This window comes from Stegodyphus dumicola, chromosome 5 (genome assembly GCF_044657685.1).
Source record: "Stegodyphus dumicola isolate Sdum_Otavi_A_Nest chromosome 5, ASM4465768v1".
NCBI classification, from domain to species: domain Eukaryota; kingdom Metazoa; phylum Arthropoda; class Arachnida; order Araneae; family Eresidae; genus Stegodyphus; species Stegodyphus dumicola.
In genome coordinates this window covers 128,698,558-128,721,073 of record NC_140772.1, presented here as the reverse complement: position 1 = coordinate 128,721,073, position 22,516 = coordinate 128,698,558, and the positions used below count along the sequence as shown (strand labels likewise).

General features: G+C 32.0%; 1 protein-coding gene across 4 annotated transcripts in view; it reads left to right on the top strand.

Moving 5' to 3' along the window:
• The window catches only part of LOC118196918 (lysophosphatidylserine lipase ABHD12-like), a 104,200-nt gene that overhangs the window by 48,407 nt on the left and 33,277 nt on the right, over positions 1 to 22,516 (top strand). For all 4 annotated transcript variants that reach the window (XM_085817056.1, XM_085817055.1, XM_085817057.1 and 1 more), the window contains one exon: positions 17,639 to 17,871. In XM_085817056.1, coding sequence (XP_085673182.1) covers positions 17,639 to 17,871 — 233 coding nt within the window. The remainder of the gene's footprint in view (positions 1 to 17,638; positions 17,872 to 22,516) is intronic.

The following is a 22,516-nucleotide window of genomic DNA, read 5'->3' as shown; positions in this document are numbered from 1 at the left end:
TCCTTAACGAGTGTTTCGCATTACAAATAAAATTCGGGAACAAATTATACTCGTTAAGCGAAGTTGCACTATGAAGGGCAGTTGGCCGTTAAGATATTCAACTACTTACACGTTCGCGGGATTACCAATGGATTATTATTACCAATTATTACCAAAATTATTATTACGAAAGATTAAATATTACCAATGTTCGAATTCCGGAGAATTGACTAGATGCATGAGTATTTGTGTAGTCTTCCTCATGTGTAACGTGAATATGAGCCAGTTTTCCTTATAAAGTCCTCTACGAAAGTGCTGTTGTGTGCTTTTCGTCATAATCAGATAATACAGTCATACATATAACTGCCCTTTCACCTTTACAAATGTCAAGTAATCGAAATGAAGTAATTATTCGTGTCACTGCGATTAACTTCCTGTAATATTTATCCAAAATTTCTAAACTTTAAAATTACGGTATTAGTTTTGAATATCAGATCTTAAAACCATACATGTATGCTAATGTTGATAAAAGAACATTTTAGATCTTTTTAAATCTTATCATATTTGCATTTATTACTTATTTATATGTTTATAATAAATGCTTTAATTGCATCCAGTGAATTAATTGCTGAATCTTTCGACAGATCGAGAATTTCTGCTTCGAGTTAAAATGATGACGATTCCAATATTAGAAGTCATTTATCTGAGATAAAACTTAATATTTTGTTTGTATTGTAAAAGATAGTAAATAAAACCTTATCTTGATTTTTTTCTGAACAGTGTATAAGAATGTAACTAAAGGAAATTAAAATACTTCACACTATTCCAATACTGAAGTTCTTTCAGTGCAATGGCATTTTACTATTTTGTTTCTGAATAAGTAGAAAATTAAACACCGTTTTCATTTTTCCCGAATGGTAGATAACATAGAGAGTGTAACAAAAGGAAATTAAGATGTTTTAGAACTGCAATTAAATATTCGATTATTTGACGTATAATTGTAAATGTTGTTTTCTTACAATAAGTCTGGTTTTTCCAATAATAAGTACTAATGAATAAGAGTTCTTCTTACTCATTCAAGTTATGAAATTATTTTGATAAATAGCAAGTACATTTTAATTATTATTCAAGGGTATATAATGTGTACGTATCCAAATGATCAGAAGGTTGTTGATGCTTGTTCCTTGATCTATTGCACCAAGATATTTTACTGTACATTTATTTACAATTTATTTACAAGTCGTATGCCACCTGGCATGTTTACAAGCGTTATGCCTCCTGGCATGTACATGATAGACATATTCTGCCACCTGGCATGTGAATTGATACATCATATTAGTTTTCTGCCACCTGACAGATACGATGCAATTACCTCAATTAGCGGTAATACGCCCGACATTTTGACGTGTCCGCTTCCCTTACGTTCTGTAATGCAACTAACTTTTTGTGCGGTGCGCCCTCTAGGCACAAATCACCGCAATCACCGAGGAGGCCAAAACATCCTCCCCCCCCGATGAATTACATTCATCTTAATACAATCTTCAATATATGCAAACAAGTAAATTAAAAATATAGAAACTGAAAACATACAAAAACCTTTAAAAAGTATAAAATTACATATTACACTTACCAATCTTCTAGCAAAACATCTTATATCTTACTATATTGAAACGTTAACTATGAGGGTTAAACTAAAACAAACAAATAAAATTATTAGTACAATAAGAAATGAAAATAATAATAAAACATATTCAATATAAACCAAACACTTAAGTTAATGTTCTTCAACTGGTAAAAGACACAGTTTGGTAATAGGACGTTTAATGTCCCCGTGCACAGTTTTTAGTCTAACCACTCGGACATTATTGTCTCTTCCAGGAAACACTTCTATTACTCGCCCGAGTTTCCAACGTAATGAAGGCATATTATCTTCTTTAATGAGAACCAAGTCATTTAGACGAATATTTCTGCTAGGCTGTCTCCATTTGCTACGCTGCTGTAGTTGGCACAGGTACTCTTTAGACCACCGTTTCCAAAACCCTTGGAATATCTGCTGTGTTAGTTGCCATCTTTGCAATGGAGACACTCGTACTTCGGTTAAATCTTGTTCCGGAACAGCTGTTAAAGAAGTCCCTATAATAAAGTGTCCAGGAGTCAAAGCTGTCAAATCATTGGGATCACTGGAGACCGATGTTATTGGCCTCGAATTTAAGCATGCTTCAATTTGTGCAATTAGAGTTAGAAACTCTTCATAAGTCAAAATTTGAGTTCCAACACATTTCTTTAGATGCAGCTTCATAGATCTAACAGCTGCCTCCCATATACCACCATGATGTGGAGCAGCTGGCGGGTTGAATATCCACCTTATGTTTTCATTTGCTAACCACCTTTGAAATTCTGAAGCCTTCCGTAACTCATAGGCGGTAAGCATACCAGATTGCATTTCACAAGCGGATTTACAGTTGTTCACGAAGCGTAGAACATAAGCCATTATTCCCAGTATTTTGGTTAAATTTCCGTACAGTTTAAGATTTAGTAACGGTTCTGTAGACTCCACAAGTGTTTTCAAAGTAACACATTTTCGTTCTTCACTAACGTTTCGCAAGTCAGCTTCGGTATTCATTTCGTTTATGTGATGTCGAATATCTACTTCTGAAAGCCAGGGTGGCCCAGAAAACCAATCACTATCATTAATTAGAACTTCAGCATCCATGCCTCTCGTAAGTTTATCAGCAGGGTTTGTCTTCCCACTGCAAAAGTACCAGTTGTTTAAAATTGTTTTCTCTTTGATTTCTACCACACGATTTCTAACAAATTGTTTCCACTCGTTGGCAGATCCCTTGATCCAGTGAATGCAAATTTGGGAATCAGTCCAGTAAAATATATTTCCCTTATCCAACTGCGGAAATATCGATTGCAAATACGAACCTAATCTAGCAGAAATTAATGTTCCCAAAAGTTCAAGCCTAGGGAGTGTTACCCTTTTTAATGGAGCCAAACGGGATTTCGACACTATGAAACTTGTTTTACATTTATTTTTCTTCTTAAATCTAAAATATGCTACGGCACCATAACACTTGGGACTGGCATCAGAAAATATGTGAACTTCTATTAATTTCCAACACATATCACTGAAGTACTGTCTGGGAATTTCGAAAAACTTTATTTTTTCAACTTCTTTTAACCATTCCTGAAATATGAATTCTGTATCAAGGGGAACACTTTCGTCCCATTGAATACCCTTTTCCCACATAGTTTGCATTAAGAGTTTAATTCGAACAGTAAATGGATTCATAATTCCTAAGGGATCAAAGAGCATACCACATGCTGCTAAAATGATGCGTTTAGTGACTTTGAGATTTTGTAACTTCTCAAACTGAGATACATCTATTTTCAAATTATCATTGACATTGTCCCAGATAAGACCTAAAACTTTCAACGGTACCAAAGAGTCTTCAGATGTTTCACGAGAGTCAATTGCAAGTTTCCATAGTTCATTCAGCTCAGGTGAGTTTGAAACCCATCTACGTAAATTCATACTGGCCTCGCTAAGAATGAAAATCATGTCCTTGCTTAAATGTAAGGCCTTTGCTACATTAACTGTCCCAGAAATTAAATCATATACGTAAAGCTCTTTTAACATACTGCATGCCTCTTCGTAGGCATCTTCATACTTTTTTAAATGCAGTCTTACTGTAGCTGTTAATAAATAAGGTGAGCACTTGACCCCGAAAGAAACTCGATTGTGTTGAAGAACTTGTAAGTTGGAATTACTGTGATCGAGATTTGACCCTTCTTCATTTATCCACAAAAACTTTAAAAAACCCCTATCTTCTTTAGCTAAGCCTACCTCTAAAAATGCACGCTGAATGTCGGCACAAAACGCAATTGAATGTACCCTGAATTTAATGATAATCTTTAGCAAATCAGGATTTAAATTAGGTCCGCTTTCCAAACAATCATTAAGTGATAAATTTCCCTTACTTTTAGAAGAAGCGTCAAAAACTATTCGAACCTTTGTAGAATCCTTCTGCTCGCGCACTACCGCGTGATGAGGCATGTAATACCCCGTTTTCAAACTACTATTTAAATACGTATCTACCCGTTCCACTATACCATCTCTCAAGTGTTCATTAATTATCTCATTATATTTTAAATATAGCTCGCTATTTTTCTGAAACTTATTATTTAAAAATTGTAAACGCTGTTTCGCGATTTCATAATTGTTATTTAAACCTTCAACACCCTCTTTCCACAATAATCGAGTTTCATACCTTTTATTCTTGTAAGTTGTATTTCGTTCAAATGACTCTAAAATTTCTTTATCTGATAGAGATATTTCTTTATCCGAACTTATCCCAATTGCTTCTAATTCCCATAATTGTTTAACTCTTTCATAATCTAAGTCCTCATTTACAACGGTTATATGATTAACTCTTGCGTCCTTACACTTTGATCCTTCGTCCTTGCCTTGAATCACAAAACCGAAAGTGCTTTCTGTTGCGACTAATTTTTTACAAATCTTCACGTTTCGTTCTCCTAAAATTTCCCAAATATAATCCGAACCTATTAATACTTGAATTTCGTCACTCGTACCAGCATCTGCTAATTCTATTCCCTTCTCAAACGCCATCTTTCGCATCCACCGAGAAGGAACTTTTACTTGCCCTAGTGTTATAGAATCAATGACTATTGCGTTAATTTTTATCTTTTTACTGGGATGGCTTACATTTTGCAATATGATTTCTACGATATCATACAAGCGCTCTTTTGCATCTTTGCATCCAAATGTGAAAATAATAAGCGCTTCTTTATTAATAATTTTCAACCCCAGTGAATCAACCACTTCTCGTAAGATGAATGACTTTGTTGACCCTGAATCTAGCATACAACGTAATACCTTTTCGTTCCCCCCTTTACACCTAACTGCTGCCGAAAACGTCTGTAAAAGAACGGAAGTCGGTAGTTTAATTTTGTTATTATTTTCACTACATAAGAGCGAAAGAGAAGCTTCAGGGATTGGCGTTTGTTTTGTCTAATTGGAAGTATCCGTCTCTAAATCTTTCGATGCGGCGTCACATATTAACGAATTATGTAAACCTTGGACATTGCACAGTCTGCATTTTTCATCTTTATGAGCACAGAAACACCTTGGATGCCCTTTCGAAAAGCAAATAAAACATAAACCTCGATCCATTAATGCCTTTCGGCGAGCCTTTAAATCAAGTGCGCAATCATGATTCATATGACAAAGCAGATAAACAAAATATACAGACATTTTGATTCTCTTTCTTAGGCGGGGTAGAGAACTTTCGATTTGGATTAAAATGTGAATTTTGAAAGTATTTAGAGGGAGTTTCGCTTTGACTAGTTAATACCGAAGCACCTTGCTTATTCGTACTGTAATCATTTCTTTTAGAATGCATGTAAGATTTATTTTGATAACCTTGATGGGAACTTTTGTTTCGTATTGATGTTTCATTTACATCAAAATTCTTAGAACGCGCTAACATCATTGATGTTTCAATACATTCCACTTCAGTTTTCAAGAACGTTAGTAGTTCATTAACATCGAAATTTTGTTTATCACTTCTTTTCCTAGTGAATTCTAGAGTTAAATTCTTGGGTATTAACTTTAACAAAATAGGATTTAATAAATGTCCATAAGAACCACTAGTAACATTTAAAGAATTTAAATTCCTTATTTGTATTTCTATATCGTCATAAAGCTTCCTCAAAGAAGCCGTATTTCCGGAATATTTTACAGGTTCTAAACTCAACAATTTATTCATATGCGCATTAATTAGCAGGTCATCTCTGCCGAAACGGTTTTTTAGTATATCAACAGCCACCGTATAGTTTTCACTAGTAAATGTTAATCCACTAATAGCATTTAAAGCTAAACCTCCCAAAAGCGATTTTAAATAACAAAACTTGTCAACCGAACTGAGACTTTCGTTTTGGTGAATGGAATTACTAAACTGATTCCAGAATTCAAGCCAAGAACAAGGATCACCGTAATATTTTGTAATCGTTAATTTTGGCAATTTTAAAGTATTAACTTCACAAGTTTTCAACTTCGGAGATATAGTTTTCCCACTAGAATTTCTAGATTCAACTTTACACGCGTTTTTTCTTAATTTTTCCTGAATTTTACATTTAAAACTTATAATTCTTTCCTGATATTCCTGCGCGGAAATTACTTCTGTTTCTAACTCCTGTTCCGTAATTATAAGTTTTTCAATCTCAGAATCGTATTGTTTCAACAACTGCGATTTTTCAAGTAACATTTCGAGTAATTCTTTTAATTTCTCATCCGCGGTTTCACCCTCTTCTAACAATGCAGAATCTATTTTACTCATCAACTTAGTAGTTAAGCTACGCGTCACCGTACGCAACTTCTTTGCCTTATTCATAGCCTCCATTTTACCATTAGAGTCTATCAACTATAATAATCACCAAGATTTTTATTCAACAATTCTATTCAAAACTGGAAAAATGAAAAAGGGCCTACCTCGAATTTCTTCGCGTTAAATCCTGGCTTTTCAGTCATGAACTCACTAATTTTCTTCGTCCATTCTTCATCTCCACAAATCAAGTCCGGTGTCACCAGAAAAAATGTACGTATCCAAATGATCAGAAGGTTGTTGATGCTTGTTCCTTGATCTATTGCACCAAGATATTTTACTGTACATTTATTTACAATTTATTTACAAGTCGTATGCCACCTGGCATGTTTACAAGCGTTATGCCTCCTGGCATGTACATGATAGACATATTCTGCCACCTGGCATGTGAATTGATACATCATATTAGTTTTCTGCCACCTGACAGATACGATGCAATTACCTCAATTAGCGGTAATACGCCCGACATTTTGACGTGTCCGCTTCCCTTACGTTCTGTAACGCAACTAACTTTTTGTGCGGTGCGCCCTCTAGGCACAAATCACCGCAATCACCGAGGAGGCCAAAGCATAATGCATTATCTGTCTTAAAATATTAAAGAGAAATATTTTATTAGTATTATTCATCTGAAAACCCCTATTATATTTTCCACATGTGTAAATGAATATGAGAGCGTTTACCTTAAAAAATTCTCCGCAAAGGTTCACTTTAGCTAAACAAATAGCTATAATGAATTTTGTCTTAATCAAATAATCCAATCCATTTCAGTCATGACGTAAGTGTATGAAACTTAATTATTGCTTTACAACTTGCACTCATTTGAAGCTGATATGAAATAGAAAAGAATTTTCCTTTTTCGGAGGAAAGGAAGTTCCTTTCATAAAATTATTACCGTCATATTATTATTTTTAGACAAGAGACAATCATTTTATCGACTAGTGTATTCCAGAAAGCGGCTGCTTTCTGTTCATCGAAATGAATTACAATTGTATATGAAGTATAAATTGTATAGGAAATAGAGATATAACAATGAGAGGATGGCTGCTCGCTGTCCCTGACCCCGCAATATTTAAGTATCAATAAACAATACTCGTTAATTTTTTGGAATTAAAATTATATCACAATATATTTTTTCACGAAATTCTATTCAGAGACTTCTTCTTCACTTCCGATTTATGAATGTTAGCCAAAATCTAATGTTTTCCCCAATGATATGTCTTAAATACTAAAATAGAAATGCTTTCGAATATATTTTAATATAATTTTTCTTTAAAAAACTGTTATGGGATTTCAGTAAAGCGCTATTTCCTGTTGCCCATTTCTGCCCAAATCTATTGACCGCTAAATAAATGTAGAAAGCTTAAATGCACAGAATAGAAATTTTTGGAAGTTGAATGTAAGAAATCATGAACCCAAAAATCTCACACGTACACACATACAGGTATAGAAAAAAAAAAAGCAGTAAAATCGTGAGTGAGAAAATTGTGAGGACCCTAATTTGTGCTTATTCATGGAAAACTTACTATCGAATTTTTGGATATAATCATTACCTCCCTTACCTATGTATATACGTTGGCGTAAGGTAAAAAAGTAATAAAGAAAATTTGGAATAAATAGTAAATAATCAAAGATACGAGTGAATTAGAAAAAGTTGTTTGATAAAACTGAGCTAAGAAATGCAATTAAAAGCCAATTCAGACGAGAAATTACGCATATAGATCACATGAAGCGATAATAAATGGAGATTAAATGAGAAAAAATAAAATTCTAAGATTGTCATTGGACGACAGTATAAGTGTGAAAAGTATGTTTCGTAACTGGAATGTAAAGGTGGAATTTTGGTTATGTGAATGTGGTGCAATAGCTAACTAAAAATATAAGAAATACAAATTACACATGATGTGTTAATCCATTTAAAGCACTTTGGTTGAATTTTTTAACGTTACGGTACAATCGTGCATAAAACATTGGTTTAAATATTTTTTATTGTACTCCCTGTATCTACAGCCAACGTAATGAGCATTTCTGTTAGTTAACGCATTCAGTGATCAATTCATTGGATATTCCAGTTAAATTGTTCAATAAAATCATTAAATATGTTTATTTGGCTATAGCAAAACACATGAGGGCAAGAGGTGAGATGTCTTCGTAGAGGACTTCCTAAGAGAAACTGGATCGTATCCACTTTACATAGGGGGAAAAACCACAAAAACGCCCGGGCAGCAGCCTGCTTGGCTAGAAAAGAACGTAGATCGAAATACCAGAATTCAGTGATTCCGCTGATGAGGCAAAGTCATTAAGAGAATGGCGGAAAGGTCAGTTGGGTTGTTTGAATATGGAGGCTATTTTTAGTCCAAAGGGGCTTTGTCCCTGAAGGACTATTGTTTTCGTTTTGCGATTTTGCGTCGGACTCATAAACGTCGGTTCACTTTTCAAACTGTTGCCACAAAATGTTAGAGTCCTGCATTATATTTGAAGAAATTAAATAATGAAAAATCTGCATAAATGATTGTCTATTTCTCGCATTGTGATAAAACAATGGTACATAGAGCCATCGAATTTTGAATGACGAAATCCTACTGCGAATATGGGCATCTGAAATCCCAAATTTGGAATTTGTTTTATTATAGATTTTATATTTTGTAAAACTTTAACGAATTTTTGATTTACAAACTCAATGCTTTAAAAGCGAGAAATGGCAACGTTATATAGAAAAAAAATACTTTTATCTCCAGCTCGCGAGACTGTGTATATCGGAAATTCTAAAGATATGCTTAATTTAACATTATTTTGCGATATTGCTCTTGAACTGAATTTTATGGTTTAAGTGCAAAGAACATGATATTTAATAAATAAAGGTAACACTCAAAACGTTAAAAAAACGCCCCTTTGGACGTAATTTAAAATCTGAAACATTTCAGATTTTTTTTTTTTTTTAATATGGAGGCTATTTATCTAAGGAAACGGAAACCTTCGTGAAGACCTCAGTTAAACTACCTCATAGTCAATTTATACATGTTGAAAAGAAATGATGCAGCTGTCCTGTTCGTCTGGGTTCAAACCCGGGTCGAACTACTAGTATTCAGCGGTCTTAATCATTAAGCCACTGATGGAGCTGTAATGAATTGTCTAAAGAACAGAGTCTTTCTGAAACTTCCTAAATTTTCAGATAGAAACATTTTTCAAAAATTGAGCTTTATTAATAAAACAATTAAGTTTGAAAATAAAGCATATTTATGTACTCAAAGATAAGATGACACTTTTTTACATATTAAATACTATATAATTACATTATGCATAATTTAACATTAATAAGGAATATAAGCTTTCATATATAAAGATTTCTAAAATTTCAAAGTTAAAATGAGATAAATTTAGAATTTCGACATTAGCCTTTTTATGCTGAAATGAGCATTAGCATAATATTAAAAATTTTTTACCCGTTGAGACACATTATGCCAGGAAATGTTGGCTTAATTTTTTTTTTTTTTTTCCAATGGCAGATTGTGAACAGTTACAGTGTAAACCAGTCCATTAATCTATACAAGGCCAGATGTGGTAGTCTCTTTATTATGGAGGCACCTAATAGGTAAGCCACCATCGCCTCCTATGAAGGGACGGACAGTTACAACTAAGCCTTCTCCGGGATTCGAACCCATGCCCTTCGGTATCGCAGTCAGCTTCCCTAACCACTATACCGACTGAACGGCCATGTTGGTTTAAGTTAATAATATGTTAAATCCTTGGATAACACTTGTAATCAATCGTTACAGTTCAATTTAAATATATACAGTGAGTCCCAAAATTGAGGGTACACTTAATGCTAACTTAATTTGTAGGCTATTGAGAATCGAAATTATTATGCAAGTTTTCCTAGTTTTGTCTCATTAAAAAATATGCATTTTTCTTCTTAACTACACAAAAAATAAGTTATAAAACTCCGTTTAAAAAAATATTATATTACTTAAACGAAAATTTTCAACTTCTGAAAGTCACAAAATTGAGAGTACACTTCTTAAATGACTGTGTAAAACTACCAGTAAAATTTAAAAAATAATTTGTACCTAAGATTTATACAAAAATACAACCTTTTAGTATCCAAATATTACAAATTTGAGCTTACTACCTTTCTGTGTGACAAATATGGAGAATAGGAAAGAAACGACGATTGAGAAAAGAAAACTGGCCGTTAATCTGTCTAATCAAGGCAAATCTTTGAAAAAAATAGGAGAAATACTTAGAAAAAGTGTAAATTGTATTAGAAGAATCATTCAAAAATTTAGAAAGGATGGTACGCTGGAAAACCAAGCAGAGAGAGGCAGGAAGAAAATTCTCAGTTCAGCAGCAGAGAGGAGAATTGTACACAAGGTAAGGATTGATCCTACAATAAGTGCTCCAAAAATTGCTGCAAGTACTTCGGAAATTGAGGGTAAATTTGTTTCTGCAGAAACAGTGCGCAGAATCCTCAGAAGGGCTGGTTATAATGGCAGAAAAGCTCTCAAAAAGCTCTTCATTAGTAAAATAAATAGAGCTAAGAGATTAAAATTTGCTAATGAGCACATTCTAAAGCCTAAAGAGTTCTGGAATGAAGTTTTTTTCAGCGATGAGAGTAAATTTAATGTTTTTGGCAGTGACAGTCATCGTATGGTGTGGTGCAAGAAAAATTCAGATTAGATTAGATCCAAGAAACACAATTCCAACTGTGAAGCATGGAGGTATGTTAGTAATGGTTTGGGGCTGTACGGCATCATCGGGAGTTGGAAAGCTAGTGTTTATTGATGGAATAATGGATAAAATAGGTTATCTTAATATATTGAAAAATAATTTGAAGGACAGTGCTACTCAATTGGGACTAGGATCAAAATTCATATTTCAACAGGATAATGATACAAAGCATACAGCGAATACTGTCAAAAAATGGCTGCTGTATCACTGGCGAAATCAGCTGAACACACCCCCTCAACCTCCTGATTTGAACGTGATTGAAAATTTGTGGTCCCACCTTGAAAGAGAGGTCCGAAAACATCAGATCACAAGTAAAGAACATTTGAAGCATGTACTAAAAGTGAAGTGGGAAAACATTTCACCCGAAATTACGAAAAATCTTGTTGATTAGATGTCCCGGCGGCTGGAAGTTGTCATTAAAGCCAGTGGGTGTGCTACAAAATAGTAATGTGTTGTTTTTTTTATAATTTATGTTATAAAACAATTACATGTACCCTCAATTTTGTGAGCTCAGATTTTTGACGATTTCTGTTGTACATTTTGTTTCTGTATTTCATGCATTTTTTTATGTCTATTTATGAATAAATATTAAGATTAGGTATATTTCTACATCCTCGTCTAAAGGTTTTGGTGACTGTCTTTATCTGACAGATTTTGTTTTCATTCTAAACATGAATTCTGTTGTAGAATGGAGTGTACCCTCAATTTTGGGACTCACTGTATATATTTTACATGGAGAGCAGTAAAACTCTTTTCTGCAGTTTGAATAAATTTTCAAGGTCTCAAATTCTGTACTGTAAACATGCGTATTATAATAAAAAAAATTGAAAAGATATTAGAGTAATTCATTTTATGGCTTTAAAAATTACATTAGACAGTATAAATTTTATTTCGTGATTTTATTATTACAACACAACCATCTTTAACATTAATTTTTTTTTCTAGGAATCACGTTAAGAAACTTAACATAAGTGAACAAAATTTGCTAGTTTTCCAAAGATGCGAAAGCACTTTCTAAATTCTTTGAAAACCTTATTTTCTTAAGGTTCCTTTCTTACATACTTTCAAAAAATACTATTGTATTGCCCATGGAAATAAAATGTCCTTGAACTCATTTCGTTTCGCATTTTCTCTTTACGCCATGCAGCATTACATTTTCTATCCCCTTCTTTAGTTCCACATTGTTTTTTAAAAAGTCTTTGTGTAAAGTGAAAATAAACTTCGCCAACATGTTTAAGCACTCTAGTTTTGTTCTAGACTTTGATATTTGGGAAAACGTGAAATAGCCTCTCCTCTTCATATAGTATCCGAATATGGTATTTATGTTTAAAAGTTATGTGCATAATATCGAGCTGCGTTCAAATATTGGTTAAATGATTGGTTGCATGGGAGTTTTTATGGCTTTTCTCATGTGTAATGGCCTACCAGCAGCCGAGCGGTAAAGTCGCGGGACACTGGTAATTCCGTCTGGGGCTCGAATCCCGGCAAACGAAGTGGCTGCATGGGCATTTTCGTGATTTTCATACGTATAATAACGTGTATACGAGGCAGTTTCCTTTAGAATGTTCTCCAGGAAGGCAACCTTCCCTTAGGCAGATAGCCCTGGTGTGCTTTGCCATAATTAAATAAACCAACCTCATCAACGTGAATGCGAGCCAGTTTCTCTTAAAAAGTCCCAACCGAAGGCAATTCTCCCCATGAACAAGTAACCCTCGAATACTTTGCCTTAATCAATTAACTTACATCAGATACATTTCCATATAATATTTACGATAAACGTCCTTTAATAAGTATTTTTATGTTAAAAAAGATGTTTATGAAATAATTATTTGGTGTTTATTACTGTGTTTAGTCTAGAAATAAGTATATGATTTTGATTTTTTAAATACTTAATTATCTCATCATTAACTAATTAGACAAATCTTTGTAAAGAACTGTGTAATACGCAGATAACAGCATGAATTAAAAATATTTTTTCCCTGATATGAATCATTCGAATGAAAGAAAACTACAAAAAACGGGGGGGGGGATATTTTTTATTTTTTTAAAGATAAGTTTTATTTTACCGTATAAGATCTGTTTTACGAATACGTTTAAGTCTGTACATATCCACTATCAGCAAAAGAACATTAAATACATGACAAACTCGAAAAAACTACGGATATTTAATGGCTGCATTTACTCAAGGACTAAGGCAGATACAAAGAGATTAAATGGTAGGTGTAAGGTTTTGCTTCTTTAAATTATGATTCTAGAAATGCTGTTCTGGCTACTAAGTTTTCCAAAATACAGTAGAACATTTTATGAAAAAATTTCAAAGTAGAAAAGCATCGTGGAAACTTAAATTTTTAATAAAACAAAAATTGTCCAATTAGAAAAATTCATGATGTTTCGTAAGTCAAACAGGAATTCCATATTTTGATTTAGAAAATCCGTGCGGATATAAAGGTACGAATTTACTAACTTAGACCAAAATTAGTTTTCAACAATATCAGCTTGAAAATTCTCAATACTTTCTGCTGAAGTCTAGAAAAAAAACCTACAAAATTATAGATACACTTTCCGCGATTAATGTTCCGCACTGGGTGAAACGATAGTTTGTAGCTGGTCACATGAAATTTTAAACTTCTAACATGTTGAATTCTACAAATGTCAGGAATATTAGGAATTAAATTTACAAAAGCATAATAAACATTTTACTGATTAGATATCTTAATCTGCAGGGATTCTATAAAGAGTTACAAGTTCAGGTTCTTTCTCCAGTGTTGAAACTGTTTTCATTAACTTGTTTACCTTATGTTGAGAAATCTTTGCAATTTAGGATCATTACGCAAGTAAAGCCTATACCAATCTTTTTCACTCCTTAACGAAAAATTCTGATGTGGCCACTACATGATTTTCTGGTACGGCCTATTATATTATACACATCTTTTGCTGCATTTCAATTAAACTTATTTCCTCGAATTTCATTAGAGATATATTTCTCATTCAATCATTTCGGTTCTTTACGGTTACTTCATGGCAAAGCAAAAAACACATAAAAACTCAAAGCATCTTCATTAAAAATTGTGAAATACAGAAAAAATTAAAACACCAAATAAAGTTTAAAAAAAGAATTTTTAGAGTTAAAATTAGTTTCTACGCAATAACAAGCAATTCGGCCAGTGGGTAGGAAGACAGATTTTTCAGTGCACAAAACTGAAAGTTTACTTTTGGTCTCACTGGGCAAAATGACACTGAAGTTGGCGAACAAACTGACTTAATTCCCTCTTCTACTAAGAGTTTCAATTGTAAACAAATGACAGCCTCGTTAAGCGTAGAACTATTTAAATGATTTTTAATCTATTGATAATTCTACAACAATTGCATGCAGATTGATTAAAAGCATAAATCCTTAATCGATCCATCCCTTAAACGATCCTGGTCAAAATTGGAGTGAGCTTAGTCGGACAGGCCTCATGTACTTGGATTAAATAATGCAATACCTAAACTATGCATGTTTTACGTAAAACATGCGTTTTACGTAAAACATGCATAATTTAGTAATCCAGACTTTTCTTTTTACATTGTATTTTGCTCTATGCATGTTTTACGTAAAATAAGCCAAGCTGTTTAGCCCTGAAACAAGTGGATAAGCCTATTGAATACTGATAGTTCGACACAGGTAATAATTCCCGCGAACGAGCTGGCTGCATGGGTATTTTCTTGGTTTTCTCCATGTGTAACGTGAATACGAGTCAGCTTGTTTTAAGAAGTCCATCACGAAAGCATACTTTCCTTATGTAAATAATCCTTGAGAACAACATAATTTAATCACTTGTAAAGCAAAATATGCACAATTTACGAACATATAAGAATAAATAAATAAAAAAAAAAAAAAAAAAAAACTGAGCTCACCGAGCTGGTCAACAGAGTTAGTGTATATATATATATATATATATATATATACACTATCCAAAGTATATATTATATATATATATTTATTTTGAACTTATATATCTAATCAACTTTCAACAGATTAGATTTCTCTGCAAGGATTTTACAAGATCAAAATTTATCTCCAGTATTGAAATTATCTTCATAAAATTTAGTTTATATTGAGAAAGCTTTTCTCAGTTTAGAATTATTACACAAATAAAACCTGCAGCAAACTTCTACACTCTTTAATGAGAAAAGGAATTTGAATTATAGCTAAAATTTATTTTTTATTTTTCTCTGTAAATTTCCTGGGCTTTTGATATTCGTCTTAATTAATTTTTCTTTCCGTCCTGGCTTTTCTTAGTGATGAATTCACGGTCCTAGTGGCGTCATTTTATACAATTCGTCAAGGAAAAGTAACTCTAAAAAGAGGGAACAAATGGATAAACTAATGGTTACATGGGTGCCGTGTTTAATCGTCGTCTATTCATCCTATCTATTCATCTGTTGTAGCGTCGAACAGGTTATATTTAATACCTTGAACGTAGAGAGGGCATTCATCTCCGAAGCAAGGAAGTCCGAAGAAAAGTATCGCTTGTAGCTATGAAAGAGTTTTTTCTTGCAGTAATCGTTCTCCTTGAGATGCAGTAAATGTATTATAATTTGGCTTCGGCTAGTGCGTATCATTTTACTTTGCACTAGCGCATAAGTTTAAAAAGGTTATCATTCATTGTTCTTTGTTTAATGTTTGAGTATTTAGAATTATATTTAATACTGTATAACAAGATTTCCGTAATATTATCATTATCAATAATCAGAAAGAATATATTCACAATTTAAAAATAACTTAGACTTTCCAATTTACCAATTACTGCAGAGTTTTTTTAATTAAATTTTAGCGCTTTGCCACGGAGTTCCTTGAGCAGCTAAAAGTTATTAAATTATATTTTATTCCTAGCATTACTTGTTATTTAAACTTACAACACGAAAATCACAAAATGGGATGAAATAATTTAGTGAGAGAGAATATATTTAAACTAATATATTTGATCGAATTCTGGGTACACAAGCAACAATTCTTTAAAATATTGAATTGATTATATAAAAAATGTTTTGCTAAACACTGATAAATTTGGTTATCTTTGCAAGATCTTTCCACTCTTCTGTAATCTGACCGAGTTTCGGAGGCAAATGTTTTCTTGAAATGCTGGCTTTTCCTTGTCACTGAGCCATATAGGTATTTGCGAATGCTTTAACGTCATAAATTCTCTCTTTTGACTTATCATCAAAGGTAGCCTTTCGTGACAGAGTATATCTTCACTCATTAAAGACAGCAAAACTAAACTAAAATTGTAATATCTGAATTACTATAACTTTGCACCAAATGTTCTCTTATTCTCGGATATAGCTCAGCGTTTTACTTATTTATTTCGAAATAAAATCTCTTAAACAATTCCCTTTAATACTTTTTTAATGTCTTTAAAAATTCTGAATTCAAACATTTGACAGTGAAAGCTAAAATTCTTACTTCTCAGTAGAAGACTAGAGAATATTAATTGTCTGTGCGCTTCATTTCTAAGTTCCGAATAACAGTAAACCGCTTAACCGAAACAATAATTCATTTTCATGTTATCTGAAATTAAATAAACATTTTTCAATGAAAATAAGTAATCATAATGCATTTATATGTAAAAGTAATGAGGTAAGAAATCCCCTACAGGAGTTGCTACGTTAATTAAGATATTCGCTGTACTAGAAGATTTCTAAGAAAATAAACTATAAAAAACAAAAGCTATAAAATATTTTAAAAAATTAGAAAGTATTTTGCAGCCATCCCAAGCGTATTCTTCTCATTCTATGACGAACAATGTTAGTGAATGTAAGTCTGTGTTGAATGGAGAATACTTAAAATCTGTCTATATGAAATTCTTTTCGATAAGTTAGTAAAGATGATGAGGAGTATGAAAATCTCTGATTCCATCCCTTAAACGATCCTGGTCAAAATTGGATTGAGCTTAGTCGGACAGACCTCATGTACTTGGATTAAATAATGCAATACCTAAACTATGCATGTTTTACGTAAAACATACATAATTTAGCAATCCAGACTTTTCTGTTTACATTGTATTTTGCTCTATGCATGTTTTAATTAAAATAAGCCATGCTATTTCAGGGCTCAGAATGAGCCCTGAAACAATTGGATAAGCCTATTGAATATTGATAGTTCGACACAGGTTCCAATTCCCTCGAACGAGCTGGCTGCATGCGTATTTTCTTGGTTTTCTCCATGTGTAACGTGAATACGAGTCACCTTGTTTTAAGAAGTCCACCACGAAAGAATACTTCTTATGTAAATAATCCTTGAGTGCTTTGCTATACACTATTAAGCAAACCGTGCTGTTTAGTAATTGACTAAACTTCAGTAAGAAAATTAAATGTCATTTCCATGTATTTATTTAAGTTTAATCATTACTAAATTATCTGTTACGAAATAATAAGATTTCAGCTGAATTTTAAATTTCTGTTTTTTTGCTTTTTCCTTTGCTTAAATAACTTTCCATATATTGCTTAATACATAAATTGTGAAAATACATAAATTGTATTTTCAGGTATGCTTGCTCCTCATTTATATTTCATAGGACAAGCTTTGTCCAAGAAATTCACAAAGACAGAAGGTTTTTATGCAAGGAAAGTCTGCAAGATCCTGAATCATCCTTGGGTTGCTCGTTCCATTATCCTTCTAGCTGTCCTGTTCTACGTTGGCATACCAATATGGTTCTGCTTCTGTCCCTGGTTACGTAGAGGAGCAGTATACTTGCACTTCGCCGATTGGCCATTTCAGGTATATAAAATTTATATCAATGTGGTAGTTCTAAATTCTCTCAAATAGCATTTACATACATTCAAAAATATCGTAACTGACTGTTTCTGGCATTGTGTTACTAAATAAATTTTTACCAAATGTGCTAATAGATTTCGCTCTCATCTCTTCATTCAGAATTACCTGAAAGGTGAATGTTTTATGTAATTTATACACTTAAATCTAAAGTATTATATGTTAAAGATAGGAATGATAGATGCATTTTAATTACCTTCACGAAATCGTTTAGACACGTAATACGCAAATGAGAGGAATAACCTTAAATAAACGGTCACTCTAAAGAAGCATTTTGAGTAGCATGTGTTTGTGCGTGACCTTTCTTTTAGAGACAGCTGTTTCAATGAGAATATCTAATGGTCACTGATAAATATAAAAATTATGGAATTTCATATCGGATTTAAAGCAGATGGCGTGATTATAATTGTTTATTTATACATTGAGGTATAATTACCTGATGCCTTAAGGAGAGATATCAGGAGAAGCACAAGAAAACCGATTTACGTTTACATATTACTGATTCATATTTATAGAAGAATAGATGCACAGCCAATTTCACACTAAAAGTAAGAGTTGATAAAGCAAAAGTAAGATTTTCTGGCTTTAGTCACTTAGCCATTATTCTCCTAAGCGACTAAAGCCGAAAACTATAAGAAACTGCTCTTGTTCCAGAAAAACACAGATAATCTTATTTATTCAGTGCACATCTAAAATTTGCCGAAATTTTGATGGAAACATAATGACAGCGGAAGGACCAAGAAATAGCCAGACGAAGATTGTCATAAAACAAGATAATGAGTCGGTAAACTTTTGTGGATAATATGTTATCAATTTGGACAATGTGCATTCGCTACTAGCAACTTCGAGAATAATTAATTGACAACAAGACAGTTTTACGTAGATGTAAAAAAAAAAAAAAAAAAAAGTCAAATCTAATTTCCAGCAGCAGAATGGAAGTGAAAAAAAAAAGAGCATTCACCCCCTCCCTTGAATGCTCTATATAAAATAAAATTTAAAAAAAAAAAAACTTATTTCAGAAACGTATAACTTCTCACTTCTTCGTTTCTAACAATTTGAAGCTCACTAGAATTAAGCGATGCAAAAAAGTATCAAATTGCTTTTTACTGAGATATTTTCGATAAAAACGCAAAATAACAATTTAAAAATTTCTAACGCAATGTTGTATTTAATTGTGAAGCACTTACGAGATATTGTATTTTTAATATTTATGGAGAGGACGTTTCTTTTCTGAAATGGCAGAAGAGTTTTTTTTCAATCAGAGTAGATGATAAAACTGGATTCGGAACTGGAATTCTGTAGGATTTGATGTACTGCGTTGTTTTCAGACCCACATAGTTATATATTTAGGTTATTCCTGATAAGCAAGTCATTTGCCTGAAATAGCTAATGCTAATTTATTTTAACAAAACTTCATGATACCAGAATTATATGCATATTGATATTTTTCTTAGATGCAAAAAAAGGGGACGACAGTTTTATATCTCTCGTCGTACGGAGCCGATTGACAACATTCAACTAGTGTTTTCCATATCTGGAAAGCGCGACTTAGAATATGTATTAGATTTATATATAGCGTTGTTCTAATATAGGTGTTTTGATACAAAATCGGACTTTTTCTGAATTCGCATTCGAATTTTTTTTCGATATTTCGATTCTACGACTCAAATTATGCCAAACTGCCAAGTTTTGTAAAAATCGCAAGAATAGTTTTAAAAAAATTAGCTCTCAGAATTTTAGCTCCTATTTATTAATATCTCTTTTTTTATTAAACTTACTTGATTCTTTCTTCCAGAATTCAAAATTTAGGTTCATTCCAAATAAAATTCACCCATTTTTTTATAATTTATTTTTTAAATTTGTATTTTTAAATAATTTTGTAAAGTTTTCGAATAAAATTTTGAATTATAACATATAAAACTTTTACCATCATCTTAAATAGATGTATTTCTAAGCATACCTACAAAAAAATAAGAGTTTTTTATTCAAAATTCTATAGGATATACGTGAATTTACATATTGGCGCGTTTTGAAATTTGGCATATTTGTTATAAGCGATAACAACGCCAAATTTGGTTTACGCACTTTGTTAAAATTATTTGAAACAATGATAGATGGCTTTCCCCCCTTTTGCTTATAATGTAAAAAAAAAAGGAAAGGAAAATAGATTGCTATAGATTAAGAAGTTCGCCAAGGGAAATTATTCTTGGCGCAAACTGAAAAATATGGGCCAATATAAATTTTTGAATTTCTCCGTAAATTTCGCACCAAATTTTACAAAATTTAGCACTTAGGCATAATTGGAGTCATACAATCGAAATATGAAAAAAAATGACTTATCATTTCAGAAAAAGGTCAGATTTTGTGTCAAAATACTTATATTAGAACAATGCTATATATAAATATAATATATACGTATATTCAAAGTCGCGCTTTCAATGCAGGAAAAATACAATTTGAATTTCGTCAATCGAACCAGTAGAATGGAAGATATAGAGCTGTCCATTTTTTTATTATTTATTTATTTTTTGCGCACTGCAGTGCATAGAAATTTATCATATTTAATTATGATGCCCAAGTAATTGGATAGGAGTGAAAATAAAGACTGGTGATTTGTCGAATTCAGTTCTGTTGCCTTTATCTGTGTGCCTTAACCACAGCCATGACGGACATCGAAAGCTGTTAAAGAGTTCCAGCGTCTCGACTGTGCTTCGAAATTCTGACATATATATATTTCTTTTAGTTATTTAAAGATATTTTGTGCAAGTAAAGATTCCAAAAGAAGAAATTTAATATATAAACTGTAAGCACACAGTATCTATCTGTAAATACAGCTATATACAGGTAGATACAGCTGTTATTTCTGTCATTAATGCAGAGTCTGATAAATTCTATTTTCAAATGTAGAAAAAAAAGGGAAAAATAATGCATGATAATATTATTATTATGGTATTAATGGAGTTCTAATTTATATTAAATTATGCATTTATATATTATGTTAAACTGGAAGCAAAAATGCAATTTCGAAGTAGTCTTAATATGTAAAATGGTCAGTTCATAAGTATGTTTATTCGTGAAACTTATAGTAATTAATATCAATATTTATTAATAAAAATAAAACTTTCAAACTGAATAATTAAAAGCAAAACGTCGACTAAAAACATGAAAAAGTGGCTTTATTTTTAACGTCCATCATTTTCTGTGCATGTGAACTAAATATCTATCAGTTGGTTCGGCTTCATTTTATTCAGTTTTGAAACTTTTTAATTCGCTTAATAGCAACATGGATTTTGGGCATCCCTACGTTACGAGTTTACTGATAACCATGTGTACATAAAAGGACTTTTGAATAGTGCCTTTCTTTCTCTGTTACAAATGTATATTCGTACCAAATTTCGTTAATATATGTCCATTAGTTCTTCAAAAATTCGACATAATATGCAAATTCTCTTAATTTTGCACTCGGTTGTTTAATGTAGTATAATGTTTTAAAGTAAAAATATGAAAGATGAAAAGAAGTAGTAAATCATGGGATGTATATTTAAATATGTGTAAAGAAAGGAAAAAACTAAATCTACAGACATATGTGTATAGGAAGCTATCCACATGCTGATGACGGCAGCAAATTTTAACTAAGGAGGAGTTTGATTTCTCTCTAAATATGGGTTTCGTTACTTCGTTACTTCGTGGTATATCATAAGTTAGCAGACATACAGCATTTCGAGTGGCTTCTGATATGAAAAAAAAATCAAAAATTCAAGCAGAATTGAAAATGCTTGAAGCAATAAACATTTTATTAAGCCGAAGTTTGTTATTTAGAACGATGATGAAAATAATTCTATAAAAATTATTATAACAACAATCGATGTTATTTCAAATTATTAATTTTATCTAAGCCGGTGTACATTTGGAGAAAACGAATGAAGCCGATAAATAAAAGCGACATTTTTTTTAATATGCTTGCCTTTACTTGCATTTTAAAAGTAGGAAAAGAAAGTAATGAAAAATTTATCAAATTTTTTTAATTACTGGATACAAAATTTACATAGAATAAGCATAACTAAAGACAAATTTTAATCTATAAATGAACGAGTTTTTAAAATTAATTAAAAACATCATTACCATAACTTTAAAATCACAAATTACTGGAAATACCAGATCTCAATTTTAGTGTACTTATGGATGTAAACTAGGTTACTTATTAATGGGGTACCTTCTTGCTTTAAATAAATAAATTTTAACTAAATTAAAACAGTAAGAGAAAAAATTAACATTCTTGCTAGAACACAAAATGTAATTTTTGTTTTTAACTAATATTTTTGTTGCTAATATTTAGAATACCATATAAAAAGACACAGTGATTCACGCCTTTTTAAAGCCAAAATGTATTTTAAAACTCAAATGTTTCTATCATTTACATTTCTTAAGACCACATAATAGTATCTTTTCGTTGTCTCTAAGCAACACAATGCATGAATCTTAAAAAAAAAAAAAACTTTGTTAAGTTTGGTTTGTTGTGGATGTGCGAACAACCGCCTGAATTTAAGCATTTAAAAAATTAGCTACAAAAAATCCTTTTTCACTTCCTTGT